Source organism: Eptatretus burgeri, chromosome 18 (assembly GCF_056783735.1).
Source record: "Eptatretus burgeri isolate ZD-2024b chromosome 18, Ebu_testis_v1, whole genome shotgun sequence".
Taxonomy (NCBI): Eukaryota; Metazoa; Chordata; class Myxini; order Myxiniformes; family Myxinidae; genus Eptatretus; species Eptatretus burgeri.
The window spans coordinates 45,055,695-45,068,972 of record NC_140978.1 but is presented as its reverse complement, the minus strand read 5'-3'; the positions used below and the strand labels follow the sequence as shown (position 1 = coordinate 45,068,972).

Genomic DNA, 13,278 nt, shown 5'->3' with positions numbered 1-13,278 from the left:
ATTTTGCGACTGAAATGGGAATGCGACGCTCTTGGTAATAACGATTCAAAATTATTAAGTGTGGTGACCCAATGACTCTTTGGACGAGTTACTTACAACGTGGTGCACAAAATATGATAATTCAAACCATAATATTATGCTACATTGGTGCTGTGACCAGGATATTTCCAGAAAATGACTTGATCAACTTGTGTATATCCACGCTACATGTAGATAACTCGCTTATCATGCTTATTATTTTATTAATTTGTGCTCAGGAATCGTATTGCAAAAGGTAAATTGTACACAAACTCGTTTTGAATGAAATATATATTTAAGACACAGTGGATAGATAGATCCTCCATTTACACTATTTCTTGCAGAAAAGTATGGTTATATATGTACATACAAAAGTGACGTTTATTCTGATTTCAGTACTTTTATTTCTCCCAGCAGTCACATATCTGTTCAACACAGTACGTGAATAGAAACGAGTCAAGGTGTGCAAGTCACAGAAGCTCTTGAGAATTTAATCTATAAATCATATATTATGTGTGGAGCATAGTCATGCAAATTGTTCTCAATATCCAGCCCATGGACTAAATTGGCTTGAAATGGTAGACGTATATACTCGTATAGATCTTCAAAGAATCTTTAAAAAAAAAAAAAAAATTTCTTAAAAGAAAATCTAAAATTATCCAAATCTTTGCAGATTTACGACAAAACTTCAATACAGCGGCAAAGACGGGAAGAAAGTAAGTTTTTCTCACCCCCTTGTTAACACAAACACCATAAACTACTGTGGGTTTTTTTGACAAAATGCAATTGCTCATCGATCGCCATTTTATAATAATGTTTATCGTTATGTGCTGGCAGTGGTTCTCGATGAAACCGGGTTCGAGTTCGTCAAAATGTGCTTTGAGCTCATCGAGAAAAGGGGTGAGAGGACATCTCTTTTCTTTTGAATCGATTAACACTGCCGGCTCATATCGCTTGTGCAAGACTTCCTTGATAGAGCAGCTTTACACTTTGTTTTTGGATGCAGTCAAGGTTCGTGGAAGAGCTAGAACACAGGACGGATCGGGACGCAACAAAAAAGGAAATGCCAACAGCAGGGATGAAGGACAAAATAAACGGCGATGGACAAACAAGGAATGCGGGTAACGAGGGGTAAGAGAGAACACAAGGGTGGACAAGAAGGATGTAGAAGCAAAAAATAAAATTTGGAGGGGTGGTTAATGAGTGTAGAAAGGATCATGGTTTTGGATTGGGGGGGGGGGTTAGTGATTGAGATGATGGTGAACAGTGATCTTGAAGACCTGGAGGTAAGAATGGCACTGAAGAGAATGTGGAAACTCATTCCACAGGCAGGAAAAGGGGAGGAGCAAACAAGTGGAGGTGAGTAATGAGCTCAACTTGAGGGGGGTTGCTGGTGGACCATGTGCACCCTGCACATACCTGGGGGGTGGGAGGAGGAGAGGGCATAGGGTGCAAGACCAGAAAGGAGCGGTGGGGAAGACAAACCACCTCCCTGTCTGCGATGGCGAAATGATAGGCTTATAGACTCAGATTCAGCACAGGAGATGCCAATGATCTTGAAGGCCTTGGTTTCCCTAGTGTCAAGTTGAGCAAGGTGTGAGGAAGGAAAGGCAGCCCAAAGGGGGGAGCAGTACTCATCAGACTGCAGATGAAAGCCTTGTCGATGGGTAGGAGTTCAGGTATGCCAAGGAAGGACTTTGTATGACGGAGGATACGCAGCTGGCTTTGGAGGCCAACTTAGAAATGTGCTTTGCCCAAGAAAGATCATGGTTGATAATTATGAGACCCAGGAGATTGAATGGCAAGAGCGAGATAGATAAATAAATTAATAAGTGTGTAGGATTTCCCAGGATACATATTCCAAGTGTTTGACCAGTTTGTGATATTGTCAAGGTCTGAAGAGAGGGAGGAGGCCTGTCTACCTGAAGGATGGGGGCTGTCACAACAGTGTGTGGAGTCATCAGCAAAGAGATAGAGGATCAAGTCAGATGGATCTTGGATGAAGATTAGGAATTGGATGGAGGCCTAGAACACTGCCTTGGGGAACTCCAGCCTTGATAGGAAGAGGAGATGAAAGGATTCCGTCAAGTGCCACATGTTCGCTTCGAGAATAGAGGAAGTCAGTAAGCCGTGTGGAGTTGGCCTTGGATGCCAAAGGTAGAGGGTTTGGAGAGCAAGGTGAGATGTTAGACGATCGAAAGCTCGAGATATGTTCAGAGAGATGGCCTGATATCATGCCCAGACATTGAGGACTTCCATCTATTGTTTGGAGATTAGAAGCATCGTGTCAAAGGTAGAGTGACCTGGTCTGAATCTGAATTGATGATCTGAGATGAGGTTGTTGGAGATTGGAAGTAATCTGATAAGTCTGTTGTTAAGGGGATCAGTTTTTGCACCTTTTATGTTGGCACATTTCCAAGCAGATGGAAGATGACCTAGGGCAATTGATAAGCTGGAATGGGCACAGAGAGGAAGTGCAAGAGCAGTAGAGCAGGTTTTTAGGACACGTGAGCTGATGCCGTCCAGTCAAGTTTCAAAATCAGCATCGAGGGTTGATAGAAATTTCTCCACCTTCTCAGATGCAAACAAAAAACAGAGTCTAGGAGCAGTTGGGTATGATGGGGAGGGGACGGGGGGTGGGGAGAGAGATAGATATAGAGATACAAATTTGAAGAAAAAAAAAACACAGAAATGAGGCATTCGGCACTTCTCACGAGCAAAATCGGCTGTGGTGCCTTTTGAAGAGATGGGAAGGATGTAAGGGGAGCACACTAAAGAGAGGACTTAAGGCATCGCCAGGTTGTAGAGGAGGGAGATAAATTTGAAAGTTCATTCATGAGGTTGGACAGATGTTTTCTGGCTCTCTTGAGAGTGGACGCACACTTGTTGCGGGTGTTGTGGAATGATCCAAGTTTGCCTTCGATTGGATTTGCCTTCAAGGAGGAGAAGGCAAGTTGTTTCAGAGCAACTCCCGGACCACAGGATTGAGACTACCAAGTGCAGGGTAAGATAACTGAAGACGAGATGGGATGAATCTGTGCAGAAGGGAGAGCAGATTTCTGTGGAAGCATTCTGAGGCTGAGTTAATATCAGGGCCAGTAGATAAAGGAGACCAGTCCTGAAGTGCAATGGCTGCTTGCAGTCCCTGCCAGTTTGCTTGAGTGAACTCTTTGTCAATGGCTTGAGAGATGTTGGTTTTCACAAGCAAATGATCAGACTAACCAATTGGAGCAGAGGAACAGCAGGAGAAATTCATCTGAGAGATGTATATGGAGTCATGATCATCACTTTAGAGGACGGTGCAATACACAGACAAACAAGATGTGGGAGCGGAGAGGAACTTGCAGCCAGAGGTGCTGCTGAGGTTTGTGATGTGTAACAGCAGTACACGGAGAGTGAGAATTGGAGTTATCGATGTACAGTGAGAAACGTGAGGCATGCGGCCAGGGCGGCGTTCAGGCCAATCAAACCGGAGGAGGCAATCGTCAGGGAACGATCCAGTGCCCTCAGAAAGTATTCACACCCCTTGACTTTTTCACATTTTGTTATTACAGCCTGAATTTAAAATGGATTAAATAAAATAAAAAATTCAGCAACAATCCACACAAAATACCCCGTAATGACAAAGTGAAAATATGTTCTTAGAACTTTTTACAAATTAATTAAATTAAATGAAAACCTGAAATGTCTTGCGTCGATAAGTATTCAACCCCCTTGCTATTACACTCCAAATTGAGCGCAGATGTATCCAATTTCCTTCAATCAAGTTGGAGAGACACCTCAAGGATGATCAGAGTCCACCTGTGGCCAGTTATTCAATTCAATTGATTGGATTTGATTTAGAAAGAAACACACCTTTCTATATAAGGTCCCAGAGTTGACAATGCGTGTCAGAGCATAAACTCTACCATTAAGTTCAAGGATCTGTCCGTAGAACTCCAAGATAGAATTGTGAGGAGGCATAGATCCGGAGAGGGTATAAAACAATTTCTGGAGTGTTAAAAGTTCCCAAGAGCACAGTGAGCTCCATCATTAGGAGATAGAAAGAATATTGAACAACCTAGACTATTCCTAGAGCTGGCCATCCAACCAAACTGAGCAACCGGGCAAAAGGACCTCAGTCAGGGAGGTGACCAAGAACCCAATGACCACTCTGACAGGGGAGGAGGCGCTGCTAGTCATGTGCTGGAGTGTGGAAAGAAGCAAGGACAGGGAGTGGGATGTTGAGAAGCTGGGAGGATGAACACACTTTAACACATGCCCTATCATTTGACACAGAAACCAGACCTATGCTGAACATTTATCAATGACATAATGAGTCTAATTTACATACGTTACCCCCTATCACCGTTCCTGCAACATGAACAGTCAATTATGAAAAGCATTTTGGTGTTTTTAAAACGTTTATCTGTTTGTTTGTTTGTTTGTTTGTTTTTTTGGTGTGTGTATATATGGATTTAAGTTTGATTTCTGTCTTTTTTTTTTTAAACTCTCATTAGGATTTCAGAACCTTCAATTAGTGTTATGACCTCTTTGGCATAGGTGTCAGACCATACAGTTTAATCTGGGCTTTGTCTCTTTCCATTAGTTTTAATTGTGGTGGATTTTAGATAATCTGAACCGTTTTTGATAATTGTTGTGATTTGATGGTTACACTTCTGCTTTCAACATTTGCTTGCCCTAGGCCTGTTAGAAGAAGGCCTCTACCGGACCGTCGCATCAACGACTAAAGTGCAAAAGCTTCTGGCCCAACTTTCACGTGAGTCGAATGTATAGAGACTGTGATGCTTATTGTGAAACCTGCATGGCTATGGGATAGATGGCTGGCTATACCTGTGAATTTTGAGAACCGAAACCTCAGTCGATTATAATATTTGCAACAGTGATACGTCGGGTCATTCAGTTAGCATATAAAAAATTTGGAGGGATGGTGTATAAATGAATGGTTTATTTGAAATTAAACTTGACAGACGTGAGGTTAAATGGCGTGAAATTACAGAATCACAGAATTACAATCCCAGAAAGCTGAAACAAAACTGAATGCAAAACAATAAAACAAAGGCCAGAAATGAAAACAAAGCCGTAAAACTCCCAATGGCCTGATTTTACTCCTTATTGGGCCTCGTCAAGTCACGCTATCCGTAACGACACTGGTTCCACGGAGACGAGTCGTCCTCCGGGCAGTGACCAGGCCAATGTTGCATACCACAGAAGATTGCAGATGGCTCCCTAAAGTGCTGGCAGCAGCCACCGCCAAAGAGGCGCTCCACAGGACCCGTTGTACACCACGCGCATTGCTGGACCAGCAACCGCACCCTGCCCACAAGTTGGGGCATACCCGTCACTCTTAACCCCACCCGCCCCCGCCTCCTGCTCCCCCTCTGACATGACACCCACAAAAAGGATGCTGTCTTGCATAGCTGCACCCCTTTACCACAGCTCCATCATGGGTGGTGAAGATGGTGGTCAAGTTTCATCGGAATTGTATGTGTAGTTTTGGAGAAGAAAGCAAATACATATTTTGGGGGGCAACCCCCCTTAAATGCCCCAAGAGACATTTTTCTCATAATGTCATGAACAAACTTTGGTACGTCCTGGGTGATGAATGTTGTCGTGAAGTTTCATCGGAATTGTGTGTATCGTTTAAGAAGAAAGCAAATACCTCATTTGGGAGACAAATCGGGCGTTATCAAATATATTTTGCTTTGAAACTCACAAAGAGAAACATTTAACCTTTATAAAGCAAATCCGATAACCAAATGCTTTATAAACAGGTGCGAGGTCAAAGGAAAACCTGATGGAACCTCCATAAGATACGGGATGAAACTTTGCCACCACGGCACCCGTAACAGGCATGGCATGTCCACACACCCGCGGAGAGTCCGTACAGATCCAAATCTACCCAAATTTACCACGTCCGTGTGTGCTGTATACTGTATGTACCTCTACCTTGGAGTAACAGACGACTGCACATCCCGATCAGGACACGAACTGTACTGTACAGCTCGGTAAGTGGCTTCAGCATTCAAGCGTTCCAACGGAACTTGGCAAGCGATTACCAATTGCCCTGGACACAACTATGCACCCAGAAACGCCCGTGCAATGTCTGAATTGGACAAATCAACACTTTTCTGGGGAGTCGGAACTGGGTTATCGCATGTGTGCAAATGAAATAAAGCCACGAACGCTGGCGTCTCCAGGTGTTCATGACATTGCAATGTACCCAGCGATTCGTAGCTGTGATGAACAGGCATTCGATCATGTGAGTGAGGAAAGTGAAAAAACAACTTTATCGTGAAGAAATCGTTGTGGCCTGTTCCAAGTCAAAGAAGACATGGTTGAGCAGGCCAAAAAACATGGCGGCTTCAGACCCCCAGCGAGGTAACCCAGGAAACGCCTTAAGACCCCAGAGAGCGAGGTGGCCGAGGATCACCTGATGAAGGATATAATTAAATAAGGCCGTTGATTATCTTCAAAAGGGGCGTTTTAATTAACCCATACACACAATTTACACTCCACTTCATCGGAGTTTTCATTGTGCAGTGGTTCTCAACCTTTTTTGCACCATTTTCACCATATGTCAGAATGTCATTCCCCCCTTTCCAAGATTGTCTGACTCAAAAGGTGCATTCCATATAATATGCATATAGGCCATGAGCCAGACCCAGTAATTTTTGGCCACCGGTACCATCCGAGGGGAATAACGCTCATAATTTTTGGCAGGGTATACATCTCTACAGTCAGAAACTATGTGATAGCATTGCATTGGTGGTAGCCTTTTGTGGGTTATTAGCCGTTTAGTAACCCCATCCCAAAATAAACTTTTCTGAAACCGGCGTAAGACAGAAGAAGACATTCTATTTAAAACTAATGGTTCTCTCTTATTATTGGCGAAATCTTCTTGAAAATTGTTAGGCACGTAGCTCATGTTATTTGCTTTTCAAAACGGTTATGAAAACTAGCCGAGCATTTAGTGTTTGCAATTACAGGCACTGATAGTCCAGTGCTGATACATTGCGGAACATATGATTTTGTTTTCATAAAAAGTGGTACGGAAGTTTTTTTTGCCCATACCTTTTTGTTTTGTTGGGCTTCTCACTGGAGATCCTGACACAAAGATTCAAGCATACAGAATCAGCACTCTGGTGCACTCATTTAGCCAGGACCTCATATACACTGTGACATGTGGACAAGCATAAACCACCTAAACATCTACTGCTTGCTAATTCGGTTAAAACGCTCACTGGAAACGTTGAGCTCATCCAGACACTGAACAAGCTTGGGCATGGTGTGTCTTACTCTCAGCTGGAAGAGAACGATACTGCTCTGTGTCTTCAAAAGTTAGCAGCAGGCTTCAACCACAGAGTTGTACTTCCAGCCTCCATCAAACCTCATGTCTTCACCAATCTTGCATGGGATAATATTGATAGACTTGAGGAAATTCTCACTGGAAAGGGTACATCACATCGAGTCAATGGCATCGCGGTACAGGCTAATATTTATGGGCTACATCTCCCCAGAGTTTAACTTCTGCGTATTGAGAAACTGAAGCATAGATCAGTCACCACTGAGCACCAAGAGCTGGAAGTATATGTAGCTGGTGCATGTGTGGGCCCACAACCTCTCTCAACCAGACGACCATTTCCAGGAAACCAAGCAAGCTGCTCAAGCAGTCTGCAATAAGAACCTGGTGTGGATTTCTTAATAAATTTGATAAACATCCATGTAATTATTTTGTTCCAGAACTTTTATTTACTTACCACAGTAAATTATAGACAAACAAGCCGGTAGGCGGCCATGGGTCGCCGAGCATCCGATGACCTTTGACTCCTGATCTGAGTTAATCTAGTACTAAGTACTTACGAAATTGCAATCGAATCGGTTAACCCGTGTATGAGCAAGGGGGCTTTGAATGGTCATTTTGCCTGAACGATGCACTCATTGACCTTTGACCCCTGACTTAGCTGAGATAGGTCAATATGTCCTGAAGCAAAGTTGTAGTACCCATTGAGTACTCTGTACCGATGAACTTTCATTTGTATCGGTTAACCTGTGTAGGAGCAAGGGGGCTTTGAATGGTCATTTTGCCTGAAAAATGCACTCATTGACCTTTGACCCCTGACTTAGCCGAGATAGGTCAATATGTCCTGAAGCAAAGTTGTAGTACTCATTCAGTACTATGTACCTATGAACTTTCATTCGTATCAGGTAATCCGTGTAGGAGCAAGGGTGCGTTGAATGGTAATTTCGCCCGAAAAATGCACTTATTGACTTTTGACCCCTGACCTACTCGAGATAGGTCATTATGCAAATGAGCAAAGTTGTAGTACTCATTATGGTCTGTCAGCATGTAAAGATTCATTCAATTCGATTCAACAGTCTTGGAGCTAGTGTACTTTGAATTTTCAGCGGGAATGCTCAAAGGCCCTCGGACTCCCAAGTTGAGAGGGTTGCCATTTAGAAACTCTAAGATATAGAACAAAATGGATGTCGTATAGCGGATAGAGAATCACCTTAAGATAATTATGCATACCAAATCTCATTGAGTTCCATTTACTGATAACTACTCAGTATCAATTTGAATGAAAAGTACCAAAAATGCAGTTTGATATCGGAAATCCCCAACGTTTGTGGGGGTGCTGTGGGTGAACAAAGATATAAATCGAAAATCCGGCTCGACCGTTTGTGCACAATGTATTCCAGATGATTAGTGTGAATTTTCATGACCATCCGACCATAATCCTAGGAGGAGTAGCATTTGGCGTGAAGGCACCTCCAGCTCTCGCATATTATCGATTTTTGCACTAATTGACCTTTGACCCCTGACCTAAGCAATATCGGTGGATATGTCCTGAGGCAAAGTTGTAGCACTCATTCATTGCATGCTATGAACCTGCAAAGTTTCATTCGGATCGATGCACTCACCTGGTCGCTAGGGGGCCTTCAATTTTCGCCAATTTTTCGGGCATACCCCATTTGTAGGGGGCGGTGCGGGTAAACTATTCCATATATTACAAAAAACGGAATATATTTGGTAGAGCATCACCTGTAGATGATGCATGCCAAATTTCATAAGCCTATGTGGGATAATGGCTTTCAGAATTGATTTCGCGTGAATGGTACGGATTTTGAAGGTTTTTCGGCTGTTGCTAGGGAACCAAAGCGTCCCTAGCAGCCATCACAATTTCCAAAGCACTTGGTCATAACATGTACCTTCGGGTGTTCCAAAAAAATGAAAGTTTGATTTTTGCTGCTCCCTGATTTTGCCTTTGTTCCAATACCCCATAAGAACGTATAGGTCAAAAATGAACAAAATTCCATGATATTTAGCGGTTCCACAAGTTGGCACAATTATGTCCATTATGGAGAGGGCATTTTGCACTGCAATGTCAAAAAGCTCATCTAGGACTCCTTGGAAAAACTATTCTTTCATCCTATGTGACTGCTGTGTTTTTTGAAAATATCAAACAACCATATTAATTGTGACGTGTACTGCGTTGTGCATATTCGACGGCAAGTTGTCAGTTACAGTCTGGCAAATTTCAACAATATTGTGCCAACTTGAGGAACCCCTAAACATCCACCAATCTGCTTCATATTTGGTGTGTATGTTTCCACTGTCAAATGGAACAAAGGCACACCTAGGGAGCATGAATATTCATACTTTTATTTTTTTTACCCCCTATTATGAAGCACCCTAATGTACCTACCACCTGAGTTTGGTCAAAATCGGCCCATGTTTACTACCAATTATGCTGATGACAAACGAACAAACATCCAAACAAACAGAATTACTGACAATAAGGGTCACCTATTTCGGTGACGCAATACTTTTCTGAAGGCAGTAAGATTTATCACACAGGAAAGACACTGATATATGTGTCACCAATGACATACATTTCAACCTTGGCATGTTTAGCACTCTTTGTTGAGAAGCAAATGATCCGAGCAAAAGGTGAGACAAATTTCAATGTTAATGTTTGACTGATAAAAAAAAAAGTTGTTTAGTTGAAGTAGGATGTCTTACCTTGTACTGGCCATTTTGCACAAAAGCTTATTTAAGGGTAGGCATATAAACAGGGTGATAGCATTGCATCGGTGGTAGCTTATTGTGTGTTATCACCTATTTTCCAACTCTGGGGTTGTGTATACCTTGCCAAAAATCACTATGAGAATTATTCCCCCCAGATGGAACCGACCAACCCCACTGGCTCATGGACTAATGCAATATTGAAATATTTTTTTTATTTTTTCTATATTAGTACATATACATTTACTTGGATTATTTTTATAGTGGAGTTTTACAAATTTAATAGCAATAGAAAATGTTTATGGATTTAAAAACTTGAATAAAAGTAGTTGTTTTTTATATTCATAACTAATTACTTGATGGACTAAAGTTACTGAAGCATACTTCAATAAACAATAAGTTCAATAGAATGCCAGGGTATTGTAATTCATTTTATTCTGATGAAGATTACAGTCAATTAGAAACCTGTGATTGTTTTTCCTTCGCCAATTCTTGGATACGCGGAGGAGTGCTTGAAAGGGCACAACACAGGTCATTTTCAACCTCCAATCGACTTCGTTTTCATTTGCAACAGAGTTGAAAAGCCTGACTCACAAATATGTGTCGACACAAATGGAAGCAATGCATGGATAGCTCTTTCCACCACTTTTGGGTAGGAATCGCACATCAAGAGCCAAAATTCTGTGATTGATTTCTCATCGAACATATCTATTGCTCCCGAATCAGTCTTCAGCTCCAGAAATTCATCTTGAAAATCATCAGGAACTTTTTCAACTGACAATTTAAATGGATTTCGCACTAAATCCAACTCCTCATCACTGAGTTCAGGAAAATATCGGCTGAATTCATTTTCCAGTGCTGCGAAATGCTGCAAAATTTCATTTTTTGCAAATTCTGGAAACACTTGGTCTTCACCACCAGCAACAAGAATTGATGACAGTTTCTCAAACATTGCAACATTTTTGATCTTGACCTTTCTCTTCCAATTTTGCAGTTTGCTCATGAAAGCTTTCAAGGAATCCATGAATTTCATGATGTTTGTATTCCTTCCTTGCATCTGAAGATTCAGTTTATTCAGCTGCTCAAAAATGTCAACCAAATAGGCAAGGCACATGATCCATTCCTCATCATCCAGCCAGGCAAAAAATTGGTGTGATGCTGGTGTGATGCCTCAAGGCAGCAATCAAATGGCAGACCCGAGTGTGATGGAGAATGGAACGATCAACACCATGAGATGCCCCAAGGAAGGTAGCAGCCAACTTGCAGGCGCAAGGGTGATGGAGTGTGGAACAATCAACTCCTGAAGCCCCTCGATGGCTTTGTCTTCTTGCTGACCTTTTGAGATCTCAGCTCAAAGCATTTGGCCCTCAGTTAACCATCAGGAATTCAGGCTCTTATCTGTTAAAAAAAATCCCTTCCTTGTGACTTTCTGAGTCAAAGTTCAAAGCAGCTCTCCAAGAACAGGAATAAAATCATATCACCAATTCCCCATTTTTGCCATAAACAGCCAATCACAGGATCTCAAATTTTGGGTCAAACCAAGTAAGTCAAACTCTGGTGAAGAAGAGGAAGAAGCATTTAGGGCAAAACCAAGTAAGTCAGACTTGGGGGAGTGGGGGGGGGGGGGAGTGAAGAAGAATAAGCTAGATTAACGGTCAGGATTCAAACCCAGGCTAGACAGCTTAGATTCAAACCCAGGCTAGACAGCAAACCCAGACTCTTCGAGCGAGCATTCTTACCTCTTGGCTATCCTGTCGTGATGTGGTAATTCAAGGCTTTGTAACTGAATACATTTTCAACTCATTGTAATCATGGAATTTATTTTGCCTTCCGAACTCCGGAGATGTCAAGCCGCTGTATCACCATGGAAGCTTGTCAATGAAACTTAAAAAAAACAAAAACGAAGCGTTTAATTTTTTTTTTATATGTATTGTAGGTATACTGTCTATGAATAAGCCTGGTGTTGGCTTAGTGGCTAGGGTGGTGGCTTGGGATCCCAGGGTCCTGAGTTCAAGCCCCGTTGGCTGCTGAATTAACACCAGGGGGTTGACTCAGCCTGTCATCCTTCCGAGGTCGGTGAAATGAGTACCAGTGTACTGGTCCCGGTACCAGTGTATGCCCCGGTTAGAATAGGTGTACCATATCCCTGTGTGTCGTAAGAGGTGACCAGGGTTGGCGTCAGGAAGGGCATCCGGCCATAAAAAAAAACATTGCCTCAAGAAAAAGCCCAACCCCTGCACAGCAGGGAAAAATGGCTGTAAAAACGGTCATTATGTATACTGTCTATGAATATATTTACATTTATCTTTTAGAAAGAAAGCAGATCACACTTCCTTGGAGTTCTCTTGGTATACATGATATCTATGATATCTACTGCAGATAGCTGAAAGATCAAGAGGCCATTCTCAAATGAACTTGTTGTTTTCGAATCGGGTTTTGTAATTGTTCCTTTTGGGATTCCATTGTTATGCTTCTTGAAGATTGCCGTTCTGTGACGGAACTGAACATGGAAAACGAAGACATCTGGGACGTTAGAACTCTGTGCTCCACCGTCAAGGCATACCTAAGGTCAGTTAAAAACTCTTTTGAATCACGATTTTGATTTGCTGACATTTTATTTCTTATTTTCAGTTGTATGTACCGTAATTGCAAAAACATTACTTTTCTTAATCAACCTCTTGTAATTATCATTCATCTTCTATTCATGACATTGGATCAATTTAGATACAATCCAAACACTCCATCTGGCCTTCTTGATCCATAACCAATAGTTTTGTTTCTTCTTCAAGTAAAATTGGAAAAATAAAAAATACAAATAAAACAATTGATTATATAATTGTTTTTAATTGTTTTATTTGTATAATTTTTGGCCCATGTGACATTTGCATTTGCAATGCCTGATCTTGCTTCCGCATCAATGTTTCCACATGCAAACTTTGCTTCCAAGGTGTACACACGCATTGCGTTAACTGTGTTTGTGTTTGCGGTGGAGTTTGCTTCCAAAGTGAACACAGTTAACACAAACACAGTTAAATTGATGAGTTTAATGCTGTACGTGTTGACTGTATACTTGTTCACTGTGTACATGTTAGCGGTGTTTGTGTTAATGATGGAAGTTTTCCCCCAAGGTATCCACACTCAAGTTAACTATGTTTGTGTTAACGATGGAAGTTTACCTACAAGGTGTATACAAACTCATTGAGTTAACTGTGTTTTGTATTAACAGTGTT

The 13,278-nt window shown here is 41.9% G+C and overlaps 1 protein-coding gene across 7 annotated transcripts in view; it reads left to right on the top strand.

The window, feature by feature from the left end:
• LOC147009017 (rho GTPase-activating protein 26-like) overlaps positions 1-13,278 on the top strand; it is a 62,268-nt gene that overhangs the window by 38,500 nt on the left and 10,490 nt on the right. For all 7 annotated transcript variants that reach the window (XR_015053127.1, XR_015053126.1, XR_015053128.1 and 4 more), the window contains 4 exons: positions 692-734; positions 856-918; positions 4,703-4,777; positions 12,529-12,616. Coding sequence is in view for 4 of the 7 variants with exons in the window: in XM_085863437.1 (XP_085719563.1) it covers positions 692-734; positions 856-918; positions 4,703-4,777; positions 12,529-12,616 (269 nt within the window). In the remaining 3 variants the exon portion in view is untranslated. The remainder of the gene's footprint in view (positions 1-691; positions 735-855; positions 919-4,702; positions 4,778-12,528; positions 12,617-13,278) is intronic.